The sequence below is a fragment of the Oryza glaberrima genome, chromosome 4, assembly GCF_000147395.1.
Source record: "Oryza glaberrima chromosome 4, OglaRS2, whole genome shotgun sequence".
NCBI lineage: Eukaryota > Viridiplantae > Streptophyta > Magnoliopsida > Poales > Poaceae > Oryza > Oryza glaberrima.
In genome coordinates, this window is record NC_068329.1 from 22,325,379 (window position 1) to 22,348,593 (window position 23,215).

General features: G+C 44.9%; 4 protein-coding genes and 5 non-coding genes across 9 annotated transcripts; 7 read left to right on the forward strand and 2 right to left on the reverse strand.

Moving 5' to 3' along the window:
- Positions 1 to 2: 2 nt before the first annotated feature.
- LOC127770108 (protein trichome birefringence-like 2) lies at positions 3 to 3,730 on the reverse strand. The gene is made up of 5 exons (XM_052295781.1): positions 2,403 to 3,730; positions 1,961 to 2,153; positions 1,676 to 1,872; positions 1,406 to 1,564; positions 3 to 1,114 (listed from the first exon to the last, which is right to left on the reverse strand). Exons 1-5 carry the CDS (start codon positions 3,644 to 3,646, stop codon positions 772 to 774), a joined length of 2,136 nt encoding a protein of 711 aa, XP_052151741.1. The 5' UTR covers positions 3,647 to 3,730; the 3' UTR covers positions 3 to 771.
- A 1,495-nt stretch (positions 3,731 to 5,225) lies between these two features.
- Positions 5,226 to 5,313, forward strand: LOC127772394 (small nucleolar RNA SNORD25). Its single transcript, XR_008017383.1, has one exon. It is a non-coding gene; the product is annotated as a small nucleolar RNA SNORD25 (small nucleolar RNA).
- Positions 5,314 to 5,651: 338 nt separating this feature from the next.
- On the forward strand, positions 5,652 to 5,739 carry LOC127772395 (small nucleolar RNA SNORD25). The gene has a single exon (XR_008017384.1). It is a non-coding gene; the product is annotated as a small nucleolar RNA SNORD25 (small nucleolar RNA).
- Positions 5,740 to 5,814: 75 nt separating this feature from the next.
- LOC127772381 (small nucleolar RNA snoR136) lies at positions 5,815 to 5,958 on the forward strand. The gene has a single exon (XR_008017372.1). It is a non-coding gene; the product is annotated as a small nucleolar RNA snoR136 (small nucleolar RNA).
- A 450-nt stretch (positions 5,959 to 6,408) lies between these two features.
- On the forward strand, positions 6,409 to 6,495 carry LOC127772393 (small nucleolar RNA SNORD25). The gene has a single exon (XR_008017382.1). It is a non-coding gene; the product is annotated as a small nucleolar RNA SNORD25 (small nucleolar RNA).
- Positions 6,496 to 6,574: 79 nt separating this feature from the next.
- Positions 6,575 to 6,662, forward strand: LOC127772391 (small nucleolar RNA SNORD25). Its single transcript, XR_008017380.1, has one exon. It is a non-coding gene; the product is annotated as a small nucleolar RNA SNORD25 (small nucleolar RNA).
- A 1,649-nt stretch (positions 6,663 to 8,311) lies between these two features.
- LOC127770413 (isocitrate dehydrogenase [NADP]-like) lies at positions 8,312 to 14,167 on the forward strand. Its single transcript, XM_052296124.1, has 15 exons — positions 8,312 to 8,729; positions 8,847 to 8,890; positions 8,984 to 9,093; positions 10,195 to 10,232; positions 10,834 to 10,911; positions 11,317 to 11,370; positions 11,452 to 11,553; positions 11,642 to 11,727; positions 11,835 to 11,938; positions 12,353 to 12,421; positions 12,502 to 12,617; positions 12,754 to 12,788; positions 12,879 to 13,021; positions 13,175 to 13,297; positions 13,830 to 14,167. Exons 1-15 carry the CDS (start codon positions 8,489 to 8,491, stop codon positions 13,921 to 13,923), a joined length of 1,437 nt encoding a protein of 478 aa, XP_052152084.1. The 5' UTR covers positions 8,312 to 8,488; the 3' UTR covers positions 13,924 to 14,167.
- Positions 14,168 to 15,763: 1,596 nt separating this feature from the next.
- On the forward strand, positions 15,764 to 18,596 carry LOC127772187 (glutaredoxin-C6). The gene is made up of 4 exons (XM_052298181.1): positions 15,764 to 15,943; positions 16,938 to 17,026; positions 18,036 to 18,134; positions 18,309 to 18,596. The coding sequence occupies exons 1-4, from the start codon at positions 15,840 to 15,842 to the stop codon at positions 18,401 to 18,403; spliced, it is 387 nt and encodes a 128-aa protein (XP_052154141.1). The 5' UTR covers positions 15,764 to 15,839; the 3' UTR covers positions 18,404 to 18,596.
- A 183-nt stretch (positions 18,597 to 18,779) lies between these two features.
- On the reverse strand, positions 18,780 to 20,319 carry LOC127772186 (uncharacterized). The gene has a single exon (XM_052298180.1). The coding sequence runs from the start codon at positions 20,221 to 20,223 to the stop codon at positions 19,036 to 19,038; it is 1,188 nt and encodes a 395-aa protein (XP_052154140.1). The 5' UTR covers positions 20,224 to 20,319; the 3' UTR covers positions 18,780 to 19,035.
- Positions 20,320 to 23,215: the final 2,896 nt, after the last annotated feature.

Genomic DNA, 23,215 nt, shown 5'->3' on the forward strand with positions numbered 1-23,215 from the left:
GTCATATCCTTGCTTTGAGACAAAGTTGCTTCTGCTGGGGGGATGGAGAGTACACCTCATTTCATTTCTGCCTTATGCCATTGCAAGTATGTTGATCCTGTAAAGATCTGCCATAAGAAATCGATTTGCATGTTATGTTGGTGACTATCCAGTTTTTTCTATTGATATACGTTTCCACCGAGGCAGAAATTTCCAGGTAAAAAACTATGATTTGAAATATGCCAATAAGATTTTTAAAACTGAAAAGAGGAGGAAAAAATTCAAAGAAGTTTTCCCTTTTGCTGCTGCCTGCTGGCTGAGTCCAGCATTTCTTCTGAACAAGCCCGGAATGATTTACTGAAGGAAGATGAATTGTTGCAACGCAAAAGAGTACTACTACTTTGCAGTGGTGCCTGAAGCAGAACTAACTTACAGTTACATGTGTTTCACTGACTCCTAAGTCCTTGAACATGAAACCTTAAGACTCAGACGTGGAAACTTCTTGCAGTGTACTCTATGAAAAGGCAGCTATGGTTTCGATATGAATATGTGATGATATTCTTCAGATGGTACATCAGTTATTAAGCTCTCATATGTACATGAACTACCGGGAGGAAAGAATTAAAACCTCATCATCTTATTAACGATTAATCTGCTTCTACCTGATCTACTCACTGCAGGATTTTCCTGTGTTTATGTGCACCTCTAACATGAACCATGTTACCACTCATCTTTTTTTTTTCGCCTGTGCCTTGTGTGTCAACTGTCAAGAGATTTTGAGAAATCAACTTCTCATAGACTCCACGATCCTCTCCCTGCCTGGAGCAGCGAGGCGTACAGCAGCTCGTTCCAGGAATCCGGCACGCCGGGCAGGCACCAGTGGCTGCAGTCCTGCTTCGCCACCGCCGCCATCCGCTCCTCCTCCGTCTCGTACCGCACCCGGTACACCGACGGGTGGGCGTCCTTGCGGTAGTCCGTCATGGCGCTGATGTTGAGGTAGATCACCGGCGTCCTCATCCGCCCCAGCACCTGCTCCAGGATCCTCATCTTCTCCGGGTACTCGGCGAGGTGCGTCCGGTTGAAGATCGGCTCCGTCTCCCTGTGGCATCTCCCTCCTGAGTTCCACTGCCCTCCCCTGGAAGGTGAAGATGGAGGAGAAGAAGAATACGCCGTGTGATGATTAGAGTTCAAAATTCTGGAACAAAATTTCCGAACAAAATTTGGACAAAATATTACCAAATTCACCAAAAAAACATGAAAAACTTTAAATATTTTGGCTGAAATAATATCATATCGGGGTCTGATACAACTGAATTTTCTAAAATTTCGGTATATCGACACCCTCTGATACAAACGCTGAAAACGAAAGATTGAACCCTGGTGATGATCGGATGGTGCGACGGAGATGTGTGATTCGATCTCTTACCTGAAATGTGTGAGGGAGTATCCTCTGAACACCACCTGAGTTCTTGTGGAGTCGATGTTCTTGTCGACCCATCTAGCCCAGGTGGTCAGAGCTCTCTTGTATGCGTCCATCACCTCGAGGCTGGGGTGCACGTAGTTACCTTCTTGGTAGTAATTCAGCCTGTGGAGACAAGAACAACGTTTGATCAATGGTTTGGCAGGAGAGGGTGAAATGACAGATTTTGTGTAAAGTTTCATGTGGAAGTTCAGTTTGGAGAACGGTGTGATATACCCTCTTGATGTTTTCCAGTGCGTCCACCAGTGGCCGGTGTTGAAGACGACGATGTCGGCAGTCCGGTACGCCGGAGTCGTTTCATCGAGTTCATCCAATCTCAACTTAGCGTCCACCACGGCGCCGCCTTTGGTCTCGTTGATCATCTCCTTGACTAGAAATATTGATCTTATGAAATCCACGGAGCAATTGTAATCCTACAAGTGCAGTGAAATTAGCCCTGAGATACAAATGTTGACAAAATTCAGAGCTAGTGTTGTTCAGTGAGCCAGCCTAGCTGTGTACCCTGAATCTGAAGGAGTAGTATCCCCTGGTCTTGAACTGGTTCCTCCCTGACGCTTCATACATCCTCCTCTTGTCCCTGACACCATGCCGCAGAATGCACACCAGAGACTCCCACATGTTGCGGTTCAGTGAGTCGCCGACGAATATGATCCTCTGCCCTCTCAGCCTCTCCAGAAAATCAATCGGGTTCAGCCTGATGAAGCAGAAGAGAATTAAGCTTCGATCACAAATGCACTCGAAATGATCTTGAAATTTTTATAATTCCGAAGCGAATTCAGAAAGGTGTCGCGTGCATATTACAGTGTACGTGACGGAACAAGACCCTCTAACGTTACGCAACGTAACGTCAGAAAGACATGGTCGCTGACATGTGGGTCCCACTGACCTCCGGTTCTCTTGGAGTTACTGGGAAGTTCACAGGAGCTGAGGTTGTTGGGCTCACCTGGGGATGTCGCAGCCGTGCGGCTGCCACCTCCACCTGAGGAAGCCGGTGTCGGCGCGGCCGTTCTTGTGGCAGTTGAAGTCGTCGTCGATGTGGGGGCACGAGCCCGGCGGGTAGAACGGGTAGGCGCCGCCGCCCTCGTCGTCATCGCGCACCCAGCGGCCACTGAACACGTCGCACTTGGCGAAGGAGACCAGGCCACTCTGCACGCCGGACGTCCAGACGACGCGGTTGTCGCCGACGGTGCTGGTGTTGATGATCGTCGCGGCGGGCAATGCCATGGCGGCGCCGTCGTCGCGGCGATCGGGAGCTTCTTGGCGCGCCGCCGCCGCCGCGAGGAGGACGGTGTCCTTTCGCCGCCTCGGGTGCTGGTGATGATGCTGCTGCTTGTGCCTGATGCCTCTCCGATGGCTGTGGTGGGTGTCAGCCTTCCTCTCCGGCGGCGTCGATGGCGTGGCTGCGGCTGCTGCTGCGGCTCGCGGCGTCGCCGTCGAGTTCAGTGGTGGGGCCGGGGCGTCGGTGGAGTTTCCGGGAGCGGCGACGATGGCGTGGTGGGTGGAGTTCTTCTCCTCGTCCCTTCTCTGCCATCGCGGCATTGGTGTTGCGGTTTCCACTCGCTGCTGTCGTGATCGCGTGCCATTCCCGACGCGTTGATCCCCGTCGACGTCACCGACGGTGGCGTTCCCGGCGCCCGACCGGAGATCAGAAACCCGCGGTTTGGCCGTTTGCTCCGCCGCCGGCGCCGGCAACCCCGAGCCCTCGGCGCCGCTCTGCGTTCTACGCGCGGTGTTACGCAGATCAGCGCCGCCGCCGGCAGGAGGAATGGGCGGGTGAGGCGGGAGAGACCTCCTCGGCAGCGCCGCCGCCGACGTCGAGTTCGACGACAGCCACGACAGGAGTGACGACGACGACGCCCCCGTCGGGGAAGGGAACGAGGCGGCGTCCGCGGTGGGGCCGCTGGCGACGGAGACGTAGAAGAAGGCCACCACGAGCGCGACGGAGAAGCATGCCAGCACGGCCTTGCTACTCGTCATCACATGGCCGCCGCCGCAACCACCACCGCCGCCGTGCTTACCGCCGCCGCGCTTGTAACCGTTGAGCGACGACGACGACGAGGACGGGGAGAGGAGGCCGTGGAGGTGCACGTGCAGCGACCCGCTGCTCCCGCCGCCTCCGCCGCCCGCGCCTGATCCGCCGCCTCGGTCCAGCACCGACAGCCACGCCTTCCTCCACGCGCCGGCCATTAAATAGCTACTAGTACTAGCTAGTCAGCGTGATCGGTGTGTCCGGCTAGCCGCGCGCCGCCGCCGCAACTTGCTGGGGAGTGAAGCGAGCGAGGAGTCGAGGTGTGTGCGCGACTCTTGCAGCAGTTGGTGATAACTGTAGTGGAGTGGAGTGGATCGGATCAGCCAGAGATCGAAGTGCAACCGCTTTTACTGGTTCTTGGCCAGTGCCCAGTGCAGTTAGGGTCGTCGAGCTCCCTCTCCCCGCGCTTCGCCTCCGGACTTTTTCCAAACACCTTGCATGCAACACGATCTCGTCGATCTCGTCCTCGACCCTTCAGAATAGACTAGGAGGCCCGTTTATAAATCTAACCCAGCCACCGAGCATCTCGGCCCAATCATCTATTGCTCCTACATGGAGGCCTAACACAGAACTGGGCCGAGTCATGGGCCGCACCCTCGTTATCTTAGGGTTAGTTACCCATGAAATCCTGACCGTTTAATCTCTCGTATCTGCATCCTGACCGTCAAACAAGATTACACGGAGTACTAATTAACCCACCTTCTATAAAAGCTCGCCCCCATCTCCCTCCGCCTCAGCAAGCGCCGCTCCGGTTAATAATAGCAAAATCCCCTCCCACCCCCGCCTTCTCTCTGGAAGCTTCCTCCTGCTCTTCGCCATGGCCGGCGGCGGGAACCTGTTCGGGAGGGTGCTCAGCTACGTCGTCAACGAGTTCATCGTCGAGGGGCTCGCCAACAAGTATGATCCCCCAATCTCATCCTATCTTCAGATCCGTCTGTACATGTATGCGAATTCGTTTTTGATTCGATTGATGTGCTGCGATCGGTAGGCTTTCGAGAGAATCAAGTTCCCGACGGAGTCTTCATCTCGTTATCGTGAAGTGATATATGTTCTTAAATTATTTTTTCTCACAACTTTTCGAATGGATGTCATGGAACAAACGAGATTATGCGTTCTTGGAATCTGTAGGAGACGGACTAGGATTTGGAGTCCCAAACCCAGCACTTGACCGAGTCTTTTGTTGATTTGTGTCCAATCCTCGGTACTCTAGTGTTGATTTGTGTCCAATCCTCGTAGTCGGGTTCATGTCGTGTCCGATCCTCGTACTCTAGGTCAACCAACTTTTATCTCCGCCGCCTCCACCTCCCCCGGTGTAGCAGAATTCTCTTCCCTGTGCCATGGCCTGTGGTCCTGGTGGCAACCTGTTCGGAAGGGTGCTCGGCTACGTCCTCAACGAGATCCTCGTCCAGGTGCTCGCCAACAAGTAATAATCCCCCATCCCATCCTTTATCCCCCCAACTCCTTATCTTTAGATCTGTTTGTCACATGCGAATTCGTTATTTGTTTCATGACATGTGATTGCTACGCTTCGTCATCTGGTCTGTGGGAGAATCAAGTTCCCGATGGACTCGTTCCCTTGAAGCCACATTGTCTCGTTGTATCAGCCCTTATCTTGCGCCCTTGTAGTTCCCGTGAAGTTGGGCGCAGTATGGCTCTTACATACATGTTACTGTCACCATGTTTTCCAGTAATATGCGTAATGTCTGATTAGTGTATGGAATTTTTGTTAGTTGTGCCTGTGGCAGTGATGATCCCTAACAGACCTGTAATGATTCTTGTGTATATGATCGCTTGATTCAAAGAACATCTAAGGGACTGAGTTGTCATATATGCACAAGACTGGTGTTGTCTAGTCTAGTAAATTGCTACTGTATAGTACATTGTTATTCTGTCTAGTACATTGTTACTCTTTCTAGGGATGAGATGTGATCGTTACGCTTCGTCATCTGGTCTGCGGGGAATCATGTTCCCGACGGACTCGTTCCCTTGAAGCTATATTGTCTCGTTGTATCATGGGCCTGTCCCTTATCTTGCTCCCTCGGAGGATTTCCTGTTAAGTAGGGCGCAGCATGGCTCTTACATACATGTTACTGTCACCATGTTTTGCCATGCGTATTATGCATAATGTTTGGTAACTAGTATGGAATTTTTGTTGGTTGTTCCCATGGCGGTCTTGAGCCCTAACAGACCTGAAATAATTATTGCGGATATGATTGCTTGATTCAGAGCACATCTAAGGGACTGAGTTGCCATAGGCATATGGACAAAACTGGTGTTGTCTAGTACGTTGTCACTCTGTCTAGCAGAGTAGTTGTTTGTGTTAGTGATCGTTACCGCTTCTCGAGGTTCATGCTTAAGAGCTGGTTGTGGTTCTTGAGCTTTGGAAAGTGAAGCAAAATATTTTGTGGTTCCTCTCGCTATCCAGGGCAGAATTCTATTTGATGTTACTGGACGTCGAGGAACTACATTAGTTTGCTTGAAACATATAGTCATCTCGGTGTTGATTTGTTAATTGTGTCATGCAATGTTTTAATGTAGTTTTTGTGTTATCATCTGGTCTTTGGGAAAGATTAATGTCCTGATATTCCCAGTAGACTTGTTCCTTGGAAGCTACTTCCTCTGTTTCACAATGTAAGACTTTCTAGCATTGCCCACATTTATTTAGATGTTAATGAATCTAGACATATGTATGTGTTTAGATTCATTAACATCTAAATGTATATGGATAATGCTAGAAAGTCTTACATTGTGAAACGGAGGGAGTACTATCATGTTGTATTATCATACATAGGCTTCCCTTTTCTTGTGCCCCTGGAAAGATTATCATACATAGGCTTCCCTTTTCTTGCGCCCCTGGAGATTTCCCATGGGACATGGTACTTCATGGCTTTTTTACTTTCATGCCATCTTACCATGTTCATTTGACGGTGATTAGCCCTAACAGACCTGTAATGATTCTTGCGGATACGATCGCTTGATCAAAGAACATCTAAGGGACTGAGTAATAGTATGCTTTGTATTTCCATCTTTGGTCATTGGTTTTAATGGATGATCTTTATTTATTCGAAGCTTGTGAATTACTGCATGGCAACAGTGATGAGTCCTTACAGACCTGTAATGATTCTTGCGGGAATGATCGCTTGATTCAAAGAACATCTAAGGGACTGAGTTATCATGAAGCTTGTCAAACACATTTTTGTATTATGTGCTTGTCCATTAGATAATCTTTGCTCCCATCTCTTCTCTTGATTTGTCTTTCATCCTTTGCTTGTTAATGCTGAAGTAAAAAGGCTTAATTTAACACTTCTTATTTCAATCCCGCTGAGCATTTCTGTGTACTTTCAATTGTTTCCTATTGTACTTGTCTTGTTTCTGTTGGTTCTTACAGTGGGACATCTCAATTTTTGCAGCCGTACCTTCCAGAGATTTGCTGTGAGGACCAACAAGTCTCTTGAAAATCTATCGTCCAAAGGTAGTTTGCTTAGCCTCTGCAGTGATTATAGTATATACTGGTCATGATAGGGTTAATCTATGTGTTATGACGTCGTGATATTCTGGTGAATTGTTGCGGAACATTACAATAATGTTACCGATTTGTGCTTTTCAGCTAAAGAAGTGAGGGAGGAGCTATCGGAGCAATGGAGGAATTCTCGTGGCAATGATGATGTAAGTGGTTCGCATAGAGCTTTATACTGTTTCATATTCCATCAAGTGCTGTATCTGATCAAATTCTGTTTTGCAGCATTTCAGGCAGTGAAGCTGGTCATTTTATGAGGACTATGAAGTCGTTGCTAACTGTACAATCTTGCTATCGGCTTTCCTAGTGCTATGATTGCTATTTTTCTATATTGTCGCATGGAAGAAACCATTGTATAGAAACCATGTGATCTCAATTTTTGTGAACTTGATAAGTAGAAATCAGACCACTTTCATGTCGTACTTCCCTATTATCTTCCGAGTATACTTTGTAATGGAGAAATCCTGCATAAGTTAACTCTTGATGATGACGGAATGATAGACCCGCATTTAAACGTTCGTTGGTGTCCTATGTTGGTCTATGAATGTTGACAGTATTATAAGCTCGCTTGCTAACCCTTCCCTTCCCCGAGGGGATCTAAGGTTGTTTGGTTCATTGTCAAAACAAACCCTATCAAAGAATATTTGGCAATTGTAATTGAGCGTCATGGCTGACGAATTTCTTTATCAAATGGGATTATAGCTTCTTTTTCAAGTGGTTAACCTATTAAAGAATGATTGGCAATGGCAATTGATTGTCGTGGTTGCTTCTTTTTCCAACGGTTACCTATCAAATAATGGCAATGCAAATTGATCGTCATGCCTAACAAATTTCTTTTTCTGATGGGATTTTAGTTTTTTGTTTTCAGTGGGATCTGGTTCATTGCCAGTTTTGAGAAAAATATAAAAAATCATAAGTCACTCAAACTATTATTCATATTTTATCATTTAATAACAATAAAAACGATAACCATAATCTTTTTAAATAAAACGGACTATTAAAGTGGTATGGAAATTTAAAATGTGACGGATGGAGTTACAGGCATCCAAATAACCTTGGATGGAGTAACAGGCATCCAATTAACCTTTAAAATGTGACGGATGGAGTAACAAACCCTATTAACCCTTAAAAGAGAGGGTACAAATTACAATAGGCGAAACCAACTATGCTGATCACATGTTGCCAAACCCTTTTGCCGGACTGCTTGATCCTATCGCGGAGACGACGCCTTTGTTTGCACCAAGGCCGCCCGTCCCCACTCGCCAGTCGCTACGCTCCCTTCCTCTCGGTCCCGGACTTCCCCTACCGCGGCGCCGCCGCTTCGTCCCTCTTCCCTCCACCCTCCCTGCCGCGCGCCCCCACCCCACCACCACCACCCTTGTCGTGCGTGGTGCGCGTGCCCCACACGCGACACGGGAGGACCTCCTCGGCTCCGCGCCTCTTCGACCTCGTGGGTGGGTGTGCGGGTGCGGGACTCGGTGGGATGCGCCACCTGCTGCTCCTGCGCTGCGGCATGGCTCCTCTCTACGGCTCCTCCTCCTCCGCCGCCGCGACCAAAGCCCTCCTCTTAAACCCCGCCGCCGCGCACGCCTTCGTCCCTTCTTCCCCCGGACCCCGCGCGCTCCGCCGCGGCGGCGCCTCCCTCCGCTGCTATGCCGCCGCCGCCGCGGCGGTGGCCGAGCAGCACCGCATCAAGGTCCACAACCCCATCGTCGAGATGGACGGTGCGTTGTTCCACCCCCGATCCCACCCGCGGCTCGCCCCGCTTCCTCGCTCCTTGTTGTACAGGGCTCTGTTGTAAACCTCGCTCGGATGACGACTCTCGTGTGTGCCCTTTTCAGGTGACGAGATGACGCGGGTCATTTGGAAGATGATAAAGGATAAGGTGCGGGATTCCGCGATTGCCTCCTCGTTTTTGATTCTATTGGACTTTTCTACCTTGTTTGATGCTCTGATGACGCGACCTGCTTCGTGTTAGCTCATCTTCCCTTACCTGGAGCTGGATGTCAAGTATTTCGACCTTGGGCTGCTCAACCGGGATGCCACCGATGATAAGGTCACTGTTGAGAGTGCCGAGGCTACGTTGGAGTGAGTGGATCCATTCCTTGCTCTCTGTTCACATCTCACGATCTCAGTTGCAACCAATTCGATGCAAACCCTTCATGCCAGCATCATAGTAATTAGCATAAATTGAAGATGAAGTACACGCATAATTCATTCGGAATTCGTATGCCAGCTTTTGGAGATGTCATTTGGTTGTCATGTAAGTTAAGCTGTCGAGTTCGTAAATGTGAGGTTCAACTAGTATAGAGATGAAATTATCACTTACGTAGCTGAATGCAAGTTTGCCATGGCATTTTAGCTTCCTGCAGGCATGGAGGTCTAGCACCTTTTCCTTAGAAATGGTTCGGTCAATTTCAAACCAAGTGCTTTATTAGATCCAATTATTATTGGACCTACCCTTGATTTAAACTAGATGACCTTAAAACAGGCTTACATGCCCCGGTTTTTGGGAGGAAGGCTTAAAGTGAAATGGCCTGATGGGCTGGTATTCAGGACAACGAGGGGCATGCCTTTTAATAGGGTCGTCTTAATTAGACTGAAAGCAGTTAGATCATGTGGAGTAAGTTCCCACAGAGGAATTGTGCATGTAGTGAAGTACTCTCACTTCAGACTTTGGAGAAGTTTGCCCTGCAGAAGCTAGATTTTGGCTTTACTGTTCCTTTCTTCTCTGCTATTCAGTGTATTTCAGGGATGTTCTATTCTATATCCAGCGGTAGGTTTCTTCTCTCCAATTCAATATCTAGCAATAGGTTTTCAATGACATGTCTATATCTTTTGTACTCTGCTCCTTAATGGTGGTTCTCTTTTTTTCTACACATATCTCATTGTGTGACTAACTAATTGAAACGAGTGCTCTGTTGCACTGTTGTTATTAAGTAGGACTACTGCAGCTATCTCCTGTCTGTAGACCTTATGGTGTAAGTAGTGTCATCCTTCACCAAATGCAACTTCTTACGGAAACTGTTATTCTAGGTAGATAGTCCTGCGTAAGAGTGTCAATGCTTTGAAAGAGATGATCGTAAGTTGGTCGCAAAAGTTACATTGAACCTTTTTGAAGTAAATCTCTCTTTGGATTTTCTTGTTGCTTCAGTTTGTATTCAAATTCCTTCTTTATGACTTTAACAGGTATAATGTTGCTGTTAAGTGTGCTACCATTACACCTGGTAGAGTCCCTTAAACTTTTGTTCCCATATTTGATTATATTTCCTTTTGCATTAAGGTGCACATATTTCACTAGTATTTATGTTTTATTTTTCCAGTGTCCCTTTTGAATTTTTTTATATATATGTGTGCTTCTGTCATAAGCATATGATTTAATTTCTGTACCTATTTCTGGGACATTATTTGTTCTCTGAATATTTTCCCTTGTCAGCTTGGTTTTGATGAGTTCAAAAGTTACATTTTAATTTTCTTATGATCCCCACTATTTTCATGATGCAGTACTAGCATTATTTTGCTAGAGCCATAGTAAAAAATGTTATATATGCGACAATCTTTGAGAAAAACTATTCCGCATACTTCAAAAGAAACAAATTAAAGGTTCTATACTTTGTAATACTTATTTGAGTTATTTGAGCTGTCAGCAAAGCCAACTATGATTAGCCACCTTTTCCTGGGCTACGCAATTCTACCTTAAATGAAGTTGATAGTACCTATAGATATACTATTTCTGAACTTCTTTTGGTTGAGTGTATGTAGATTGTATTTTTAATCTTGGGTACTTTGTTTGTCTTATTTTCCTCTTCTCTTTATGCCTATATGCAGATGAAACAAGAGTTAAAGAGTTCAAACTCAAGTCAATGTGGAGGAGCCCAAATGGCACCATCAGGAATATTCTAAATGGTTAATTTTTCAACTCTTGAGATGTCTTTGATCTTTTATTTACTTGGTGAAATGATTCTCGAACTGAATTGACATGCACTCTGTGAATTTTGTTAGTGGGATAAATTTAAATTTCTAGTTAATGCTTATAATAAAATTTTATGGGGTCAAAATTGAGAATTCTGGTTGCCTTAATGTTGGAAATTTTACACACACATATTTTCATATGTAATATACTTCATCCTAATGTGGAGTGTTTAAATATACCTGTAGATTCTGACAAGTAGCAATAACATGAAATTTACTTGAAATATACTTATTTTAGCACAGATACTGATAATCCTGAGTAGCAATAATATGTCAGGAACTGCAACAATATAAAAAATATTCTGTACCATGATCACTAATGTTCACCATGACATACAGGAACTGTTTTCCGGGAGCCCATCTTGTGTAAAAATGTACCACGGATACTTTCTGGTAAGGAATTATTGAAATATTGTCATGGGAACAAGTGACTAAGTGACTGTTTTCCAGACTAAAGGTAATTTTCTTCTATAGGCTGGAAGAAGCCCATTTGCATTGGAAGGCATGCATTTGGAGACCAGTATCGAGCTACTGATACAATAATTAATGGTCCAGGAAAGCTTAAAATGGTTTTTGGTGAGCTTCAGTTGACAGCTACTTATTTGTATACCATCTAAAGCTGTTTTGTTGCTCATCAGTTTGTTCTTTTGGTACTGAAAATCAGTCCCAGATGGTGCTGAACCTGTGGAGTTAAATGTTTATGATTTTAAAGGGCCTGGTGTGGCTTTATCAATGTATAATGTGGATGAGGTATGATAGAAAATCAATGCAGTTCACTGCCTTATTATTCTCTTGAAAGCTATGCTAACTTTTACTCTCTCTCTCTCTCTCTCTCTCTCTCTCTCTCTCTCTCACAGTCTATTAGAGCTTTTGCTGAGTCATCAATGGCAATGGCACTTTCCAAAAAATGGCCTCTTTATCTCAGCACCAAGAACACAATATTGAAGAAATATGATGGCAGGTATCTGGGATTGCCATTATTTCCAGTTATTTATTATGTACCAGTACTATAGTCAAGCACTCTTTTGTTGCCACAAGGAGTGCCTTCTGACTTCTATTGCAAAGTTGCTCTCTTAACCTTTATCCTCTCGGTACACTGCTTCATATGTGTCTTTATGATTTCTCTGGTCTCTTAACAATTTATAAATTAGTATGAGGGGCACTAAATCTCATTGTAAATTAGTGGACAATAGCAGTGTACCGAGAGGATAAAGCACTCTTTAGTATGATGGTTATTGTCCTCGGTACATATGAAAATATCAAGCACTCTTTAGTATGATGGTTATTGTCCAATGATTTAAAAACCATACTGCAGCTGATTATATTATCATAAACAAGTCCAAACCTGACATAGGCAGTTTTGATATCACCAAAGGTTCAAGGACATCTTCCAGGAGGTATATGAAGAGAAATGGAAGGATAAGTTCGAGGAAAACTCGATATGGTATGTGATATTTTACATTACCATATTTTACCACTAAAGTTCTTCGTGAATTCCAAACAATATTTGGATCATGCACCCAGGTATGAGCACCGGTTGATTGATGACATGGTGGCATATGCTGTGAAAAGTGAAGGTGGATATGTTTGGGCTTGCAAAAACTATGATGGAGATGTTCAGAGTGACTTCCTTGCCCAAGGTTTGTGCTTTCTAGTTGTAGCTTTCATGAAGCTGAATGGTGATATTTGGCAGTATAATTGCTTTGCAGTGTGGATTTTTCTCCTATTCCTCTTTCTCATTTGATACTTTTTCCCCTCACTGAGCACTTGTTTCAGGTTTTGGTTCCTTGGGTTTGATGTCATCTGTTTTGGTAGGTCACACGAATCCTTTTGCTCCATTGTAGAATCTATTCATCTATTGTGTTTTATTGGTCCCTAAGTAAACATGCTTTATTCTGCAGTTATCTTCTGATGGGAAAACATTAGAAGCTGAGGCAGCTCATGGGACTGTCACTAGACATTTCAGGCTACATCAGAAGGGACAGGAGACAAGTACCAATAGCATTGCTTCTATATTTGCTTGGACTCGTGGACTAGAACATAGGTAATCACAATAGTTGGTGTAAATGATGAATTCAATGCACAAGCAAGTTGATCTGCTAGGATATTCCCCCTTTTGCTTCTTGTTCATAATCAATAGAAAACCGGTATACCTTTTCTTACCCACAGATATAATGACTGCCCTTTTCTTTTTCAGAGCAAAGCTGGATAAAAATGATAGGCTGCTGGATTTCACAAAGAAACTTGAATCTGCATGTATTGAAACAGTTGAATCGGGGAAGATGACAAAGGATCTTGCACTCCTTATCCATGGCCCCAAGTAAGCCAATTTATGCATATGTGTGAGTTTTTTCATGGTAGTTCAGAAACTTAAATGTGTAACAGCTCAAGACAAAGTGTTAATATAATAATACAAAGTAGATAGTCCTACAGTGACATGGTTTCTCAAAAAGTAGAGTTGCAGTGATCATAATAGAAAACTTAGGCAGCTAATATTACTGTAGCTTTTCTACGGATGGTGATAGATCATAGCAAGCATCAAATAATTGTTCTTGCTGATTGCAAGGCAGTTAGTACACCAAATAGTTTAAATATTTTTCAGAAGTGGAAATTTTAAGCGCTTGTTCTGCTGCACATTTTTAGACCAAATTCCTGTATACTCGAACCTTTTCTTTTTTTGGATCTGTGCGGTAGGGCAGCCTGTTTCACATATAACAAGAAAAATTTCGGTGTTTGTATCAGTGTGTTATACTGGTTGCTGCTATTGGCTTATTGCCTCCGCTGCTCTGTTTTATGTATTGCCTGGTTTTCACATAAGCTTGATAACAAGTGTGCACTGTTCCTGTTGTCAGGGTAACAAGGGAGTTCTACCTTAACACCGAAGAATTCATTGACGCTGTGGCTCAGCAACTGCGAGAAAAGATTCAAATACCAGCTGTGGTTTAATCCTCAATATGCAAATTCTATGTCTGGTTGGAAGCCTATCATTGGGTGCAGCAGGTTCACTCGCTGTGCATTCGCGCGCATTTTGATTGGGGTGATGAGACGGATGATCCCATTTAATCGTTTGCCTCGAAGCGATTTTTGTTTCAGCCTACCATTTTATCATGTTAAACTGTTAATAATCTGCTAGTGCTAAGTGAATTGGTGATTTCGCTACTCAATTCACAACCTCGCATGGTTGGGTAAATTACCTTGAGGTCAATACATAAGCGTAGTCTCATTCAGGGTTTACGATTCTGACATGCCCTTACGTTTCACGCACTGGCGGAATTCGGAATTTCATGAAATCCGGTGGAAAACCGGTAAATTCTAAATAAATTTCATAAACCAAAATTTAAATACAAATTTATTGAGTTTGCCAACAAGTTCTCGAAAACCGGTTGGTTTTGGTGAAATTCCGATCGAAATCATCGAAATTTCGATCAGTAATTTGTAATAGAGGTAATTTGCTGAAATTCTTTTTTTTCTTATGTAAGTTTCAGTAAATACATATAATACTTTTTTAAAAAAATTTATATCCCTATAGGTTCTATGAATATCATAGTATTTATAAGATTTTATTTGATTTTTTCTTTTTTTTATCAATTTATATTTGAATTTGGATGAAACTCCTTGAAATCTCATATAGTTTCTACTTTCGAGCCTCGTCGAAACATCGAAATTTTGCGAAATCTGACCGGATTTCGTCGGAATCATAAACCCTGGTTTCATCCATGCTCTTTTTGTAGAATTTTATTTCCATCTTCTCGGACATGAACTGGCATCCTTTTCTTCATGTAATTGTACCCTCTTTGCATTCTGGACCTTAACACACATCTCTGTACGACTGTACGTGTAAACGGGCCACAACAACGATGGTTGTTCTCAACTTCTCAATTCTCATACCTTCCGAACTCTGCCCCCTCAGCCAGCGGCTCAACGCCCGCCTTCGTGGCCCAGCAGCGTCCTAATAGATTAGCGAGCAAATTTACACTGTTTTAAATGTTGTATTGACAGTGAATTTACCGTCTCACTACTCCCTTACTAATAAACAATCAAATTTAAATGATTAGCCACATACAGAATCAAATTAAGATGAACATTCCTATAGCTATAGGTAGCACATTTCTTAAAAATACTTTTTAATTTATTTTAGATAATATTATAATATATTTTCTTGTATTCATAGTTAAAGTTCGGTGCTTAGCCCCGTCTCGCAAGGCCGCAATAAATTAGATAGTACTAATACCTGATTAGACGCCGTCCCATTGAACCTACCACGTACTTACAAGTGCCGGACTCATCTTTTCGTTTATATTTATACTTATAAGCTAAATTGTTAATTTTAAATTTAAAATTGATTTTAGGGGATTTTCATCTGAGCTTATGTTCCAACTTTTATTTTTAATTACTAAAGGCAGCGTTCGAGAGGGTGAGAGACTGAGTTTGTTTGTTTCTTTTTCCGCGTGCACGTTTACCAAACTACTAAACGGTGCGTTTTTTATAAAAATTTTCTATAGGAAAGTTGCTTTAAAATTTAAAATAGTTAATACTCAATTAATCATAAGCTAATAGCTCACATCGTTTTGCGTATGTTTCCAATCTTCTCAATCCACCTCTACTCAAACACACCCTAAGAATACGTATATAAAAATTTTATTTATAAATTATTTTTAATTTGTAAACATGCTGGGGCTATTTGACTCGTGGTTAGGCCGGGGGACGTGCCCGAGCAGTCAATCCTTGGATACGCGTCTCGCCGCGAGTCCTCTCATCCCAGACCGCTCTTCCACCGCCAGCAACCGCCCCCCGCCGCTCTGCCACTTCCCACCTACCCCACTAATCCACTATAAATACGCGAGCGACGTCACACCGCAGAGATGGGAATCGCCTCCTCCTCCTCCTCCTCGACCCCGGAATCCAGGAAGATGGCGCTCGCCAAGGCCAAGGAGACCGTCGCCTCCGCTCCCGTCGTCGTCTACAGGTTTCCCTCCCTCTCGATTTGCTCCCTGCCGTGAACGGTTGCTAGTTCTTGCATCTTTAGAAAAGAGTGTAGTTGCCGAGGGATTCGTGAGGAGATGGACAGGGGAAGGGGAAAGAGAAGCGGAAGTTTTGGATAAGAAGGAATAAATGCTTCTGCGGACTCTTTTCCTCACTCATCCCTTTTCCTCCCTTCCTCATCTCCATTTACTGAGCATATTCCTCCGCTGTTCTTTGCTTATTGTTTATTGACGGGAGTATTATATTTGAGTGGGTGATGCAAAGAAATCACATGAACTAGATTTCTAGAGAGAGTACTTGATTATTTGCTTTCTAGAGTAGAAATTGTTTGAACTAGGTGTACAATTTCTAGAGAGTAGTTGATCTATTTGCTTTCTAGAGTGGAGAAATTGTTTGAACTAGGTGTACAACTTTTAGAGTGAGTACTTGATTTATTTGTTTTGATGTTTTCTAGAGTAGAGAAATTGTTTGAACTATGTAGACATGTGAAACATTGAAAGCCTATTTGGAAGATCTGGCCCAATTTTTTGTTTGTTTGGATGGCATAACTGTGATTTGTTCTGCAACCCTGCCATGCGTATGCGATTTTGGGGGAAAGTACATTGAGAAATCTCTTTCTGGATCACTATGATTTTTTGTCTCCAAAATGTTTTGATGGAGCTTTTGATTGTCTCTAATGTTCTAGTGTTGACATCAGAGGTTTGTTTTGTTTTGTTAAAAAAAAAAATCGGTAATGATGAGTTCAGCTCACCCGCCTGGTACAGAGTTAGTAGTCTGCTCCTGTGCTTTTATAAGCTAACATGCTACCATCTGACGGGCAATGGTTTCACTTATTCTAAATTTATTATTTTTAGTTTTGATCTTTGTAAGTTTTTGTTCCCTGTTTTTTATCTGATTCTCTTATTGTTTGGTTTATCTGCAGCAAGTTTTTGTTCCCTGTTTTTTTATCTGATTCTTATTGTTTTGTTTATCTGCAGCAAGTCTTACTGTCCTTTTTGCGTCCGTGTGAAGAAGTTGTTCGAGCAGCTTGGAGCAACTTTCAAGGCCATTGAGTTGGATGGGGAGAGTGAGTACACTTGCCTTTGGTTCCACTTTCTCTGTTCAGTTATGGAATCCTTAAGAGGACAGGGTAAAGGATTACTAGTACAATACAACTACGAGTAGCTGGATCGAATTGCACAGGAGAAAACAAACTGATTTGCTTGTCCTGGCAGTGCTGATTTTGTTGAAACATGAAAAAGGTGGGCATTTGGGGTTTTTATTTGGAAATACTACTGTGGCAGAAAAAAAAATTATGTAAGCTCACAATGTGCAGAACCTAGGATACTTAAAGGGTCTGTTCGATGGAGAGTTTTGGCTTTAGCTTATTTGCGGCAAGCGAAACGAGATTAAGTATTAACTATTGTAAACATAAAAATGAATTTATTTGTTTTCTTTAGAAACTTCTATATAGAAAGTTTTGCTTTTACATGAAACACACCGTTTAATAGTTTAGGAAGTGTGTTCATGGAAAACGACGGAGTAAGCTTCGCTAACCAGCTGAATCAAACGCAGATTGCTTGATTAGATGCCAGAGGAACACTGAATGTGGCAATTATCTAAGAATTACAGTACTAATAATTATGGAATTTCAATGTTGACCATTATAGTCTCAGTTAATGTTGTTTTTATTTAGCTGCCAAGCCCCTATTTACCTCGGACTTGGATCTTTTGCATTGAAGAAAATGCTTAGGATCCTTTGCATTATAGTCTCACTTGCATTAGGCATGGTTTTTGCCATTGGATCTTCATCAAACAGCTGAAAACGAATGCTACAGTGGGAATAATATTTTTTTTTGTTCACCGGTGAAAATCACACTGTGCAAACATTTTTTGCTACAGTACTACTGTGTTCTACTGTGTCGCTAGACTCCGTTTACTGTTCTAACCACGTCCATTTACCTCCTAGCCGGTGTACTGTACGTGTACCATACATAGTGATGGCTGAGTCATCATTGGACTCAGAAAGAACTACTATTGAATTGCGAAAGAAGATTGCGAAAGAAAGTACTCATAAACCAATCTGTTCTATGAAGGTGATGGATCTGAGCTGCAGTCGGCACTTGCTGAATGGACTGGACAAAGGACTGTTCCAAATGTCTTCATCAATGGGAAGCATATTGGTGGCTGTGATGGTGAACCCTTTTGCCTTTCATTCTTTGTCTCCAGTACTCTGTGCTTTTGTTAGTTTCTATATTGATTGCTGTCCATGAAGTCCATTATCTCTGCTTGCTCGCTCGCAATTTTATTAGTACTCTTCAGTGTTCAGTTAACGAATTACTGTTTGTTGTAAATGTCACTTGGGGCAGATACTTTGGCATTGAACAATGAAGGGAAGCTGGTGCCTCTGCTGACCGAGGCTGGAGCAATTGCCAGTTCTGCAAAGACGACAATCACCGCATAGTTCTTCGTGGGACACTGGGACTAGCCTTCGTTGACCTCTTTATACTGCATCCATTCTATTAGATAATAAAGGTGGATGTTTGTTTGGCAAGACCATTACTTGTTGCCGTCTAGTATCGTGTGATAGCTATCCTGTGCCCGTGTGAAACTCCTTGGACATCAATAATATCGTCTTTGTGATAGCAGTTCGCTGATATTAACTGTCGATTATAGTCTTTCTGCCGTGAGCATACATGGCTACGAAACACATGTTGGAGAGAAGCTATAAACGTCGAAACTGCATAGCTCCACACAATGCCCTGCAGGACAATCAGGGAGGCAAACAAATTTCAGAGGCAGAAAAGCCAAAAACGCAACAACAACTACCAATAAATTTAAGAGGCAAAAAGCCAAAAAACACAACCACAAGTCCTCAACTACTTGATTACAACTGTGAACTGGGGTAGCTTTACAATTGTGATGTGAGCTAATAGCAGCTTTACAATTGTGAATGAATGCGACAGGCAGAGGCACAGATCGACGATATAGTTAATTCGAAGTGATGTGTATTTTGATATTTTTCCTCCAAAAATAATAAAGTGGTTACAGATATCTGATATCCCCGGCCATCCAAAATTCCAAACAAACGACGATTTATCGCCGGTTACCGACCAGCCTAGGATACACCTTGTACACCACCAGCTCTTCGTCTTCGCCGCGCGCCATGGGCGCGGGCAGCTCGCCGTACGGGAAGTCCGGGCCGAACCTGTACTCGTCCATCCACCACTCCGTCCTCCGCGACGCCCGCCTCGCCTCCTCGTCGTCCTCCCTGTACCAGAACACGAGGCGGCAGCCCATGTCCCCGCGCCTCCCGTCCACGACGCGGCACTCGCGCACCGGCACGTACGCCCCTGGCCCGGCCTTCCGCGGGCGCGGCGGCGCGCCGTCCCCGTGCCCTTGCGCGTGCCCGCGCGGGCGCACGGCGGCGAAGAACCACTCGCACCGGTCGTTGGCAGCAGGGAGCGCGGCCGTGATCACCGCCGGGTGCGCGTCGAAGACGTCGTCGGCGCGGTGCACGCGGCACGCGAGCGGGTTCCCGAGGCGGAGGCTGGCGAGGTAGAGCTGGACGAGCACCTGCGGCTTGGCGTCCTCGTCGGCGCGGTGGCGCGTCGCGAGCACCGCCCGGTCGGCCCCGAGCCGCTCGTGGAGCGCCCCGCCGCGCGCCGGGTAGACCTTGCAGACGACCAGCTCGAAGCCCTCGGAGCCTCCGGCGCCGGCGTCGCGGCCGCGATCGCCGTACTCCACCATGCGCCACTCGGTCTCCCTGAAGCCGCCGCCGGCGTCCTCGTACTCGTAGTACCGGAAGCTGTGGCAGAACGCGTTGCCGCGGTGCTTCGCCTCCTGCGAGAGGCGGTAGTCCCCGGGCCCGGCCCTGCGCCGGCCACCGGGGCACCGACGGCGGCACACGAAGAAGAACCACTCGAACCGCTCGTTCGCCGCCGGGTACACCGACGCGAGCAGCGCCGGGTGCGCGCCGTACACATCCGCGTCGTGCACCTGCCTCGGCAGCGCGTCGCACCGCAGCGCCCGGCGCAACGGCAGGTACCGGTTGACGATATCCTCCGCCGTGGGGTCGAACGGCTGGCCGCCTCCGCCGCCGCTGCCGCCGGACGCCACGGCCCTCGCCATGGGCGAAGGCGGCGGCGGCGGCGGCCTCGTCGCCCTTGACCTGCCGGCGAGGAAGACCCACCCGTCCTCGGTCTCCTCCTCGCGGAGGCTCTCCGCGGCGGCGGCGGTCTCCGGCGCCGCCGCCTGACTCGCCCTGGGACGCATGGGCCGCATAGGGTTTAAGCTAGGTCGTCGCCACGGCCGCGCATGCGCGAACTCGACTCAACTACTACTCCGCCATATATACTATCGGCACGCACCGAAACACAACCCACAAACCCGCCCGCGCCCGCGTAGGCACGCACACGCAATATATATACTGATCGGTCGCCTCGCGGCGCGCGGGGGATTCGGGGGTTGAGGTATCCGTACCTGACGCGCTCTCTCCAACAACCCCCCACGCCGAATCGTTAAACAACACGCGGCCTCGTACGGACGGAGGCGTCGCATCTCCGTCTCGGCTCGTGGGGTGCGTGCGGCCGACGCGGACGCGGACGCGGAGCGGCGGGAGCGCGACGGGGGCACGTAAAAGTCCCCTGGATTTTTGGGCCGGCCACTACACTACTGGAAAAGGTGGACATAGATCCTGCTTCCAGTGCAGCAACACTGTAGCAGTGGCTGACATATATAGACCTGGGGTCCACACGTCACTTGTCTAATGCTGGTGTAGTGGTTGTGGTTAATAGTAGTGCAAACAATTCCGTCATGAAAAAGTCCACTTTTCGAAGACACGACTATGAGTTAAGTCAAGTTGGATTCGTAAAAAAAAAAGTCAAGTTTTACTTGCGTCTCTCAACCATAAAAACAGATATAAACCATTCTCAAGTTCTCAACTATCAAAACCCCAATATAAATCGAGCCCTTCAGCAACAATTTGGATGATAGTTTTATTAACTTAGTATTTATCCTCTATGTCGACGGGGGATACCCGTAGACCGGATAGTATGGATATTGAGGTACGTTGGTACGAGGATATATACAATTCAACATCAAGCAAACAAATAGACAGGATTATATCGGTTCAAGCCCCTCATGAGGTAATAGCCCTAATTCAATTTATATGAGATTGATATGGAAATACACAGAGTACAATAGAGAACAACTGATTTCGAGATTACCGGCGAGATCCTTATCGAGAGAGTCTTGACGAGATCTACCAGCGAGTAGGTTCCAAGTCCTCTGTGCTTATGTGGTGGCGGGTTGGTTGGTGCTATGATTCGATGCCTTGGACCCCTCAGGGGATATGTATCTATACCGTAAATCCCCTAGTCTTCAAGTATAACTCGGGGACCCCGGACTCTGCACGATATAGTATAATCTTAATCCTTTTTGAGTAGAGCTCTGTTATGTGCCTATCCATGAGGATTATTTTCATAATCTCTTGTTGATTTCCTTATCGTATACGGAAGTCTACCGTACATATGAAGGTATGCCGTATCCATGTATTCCATAAGTCATATGATAGAAAGTATGTCTTATCCATAACCATGACACTCTATGACATCTATGTGGCTCTTATACGATACTAGAAAAAAAACCCCTCAATGGAACCCGCATGTCAACAAAAGGGAAAGAACAAAAGATATTGACCCCTCTCTTCCTTTAACACCCCCTTCCTTAGGTTATCCATCTTACAGTTTCACATCGGAGGGCCACTTGACATCTCTTCGTGTCCTTCTTCACCTTCCTCAGCTCACTCGCCACCGTTGCTCCTTTTCCCAACGAACGATGATGCTAGGCTAGGATCTATGCCGTAGTCCTGCTAGTCGTGGGCCAGCAAGGAGGGGCTCGTTTTGACTCGCCTTGTCAGGGAAGAGGCGAAGGCCTCACCCACACGTCGAGGATGACACCAGCAAACACAAACGACGAAGTCAAGGGGCACGAGTTCGAGGGGCATGCTATGATGTGACAAGAGTCATAGGAGTGCGGACTGGCGGCAATGGGAGGGATGCAACGTGAGACTATGCTGCTACTTATCATCGTCGTCCTTTATGACATTGAGGGGGCGACACGGACATGGACAACCACCTACGTTTGGATGCTCTTTACCACTTGCTTCCTGCCTAGATGTGCGGGGCTCTTTGCCACACTCTTAGTGGTTGTCTCTGTGTTTGTCGAGAGGAAACGCCACAATGCATCGTATGGAGGTCGAGGTGGGGGAGAGAGAAGGGATGCAGGAGAGGAAAGAAAAAAAAGAGTGACATGGATGAGGTTGACAACTGGGCCTTTACCAAAAGTGGGATAGCCACGGAATGACTCATCATGGTTAATTATAGGACACGGCTAGATCGCGCGCGCTAGCGGCATATCGCTAACCAGCGACGCCCTTCTCTCAAACAGTTACTAGTACACTCAACAGTACATGCCTTTTTTTTTTCTTCCTAGAGAATTTTCTCCTAAATTACTTATCCGATTTATAATCCGATTACACCATTATGGTCGTTGCAATTAAATCTTTACAACAAGATCTTACACGATTATATTCTGATAAAAAAATATCTATGTTGTAAATTACTTTTATTATATATGTAAGTTACTTTTGTCCTATACATAAATTACTTTTAGATTTAAGCTCTTTAATAACTTATATCTTTTAAATCACGTATTATTTTCATGATCTATTTACATCATTGTACTCTACATAAAATATGAGATAAAACAAGATCCATGTTGAATATATTCAAATATTTCATTAATTTAAAAGTAATTTATTTAAATTGTAGTAGTAACTTAGCTATGCAATAGATGTAACTTAGCTATGCAATAGAAGTAAGTTAGCACAAAATAGAAGTAAATTCTTACAACATTAGAAGTAAATTCGAGAGAAAAATATTTTGTATCTAAAAATTAAATTTAAAGTCCATAAATTATAGAATTGACTAAAAACTATAATAAATATAATCGACTTAAAGCATTATGAATATATAAAAAGTAATTTAATTAAATCTAAAAGTAATTTATATATATGATAAAAGTAACTTAAGTATATAATAAAAGTAATTTACAAGTATAAATATTTTTTCATCGTAGTATAATCATGTAAGATCTAGTTTTGAAGATTTAATTGCAACGAACACAATGGTGTAATCGGATTATAGATCGGATAATTAATTTGAGAGAAAACTTTGTAAGAAGGGGAAATAATACATGATGTGTAATAGAAAAA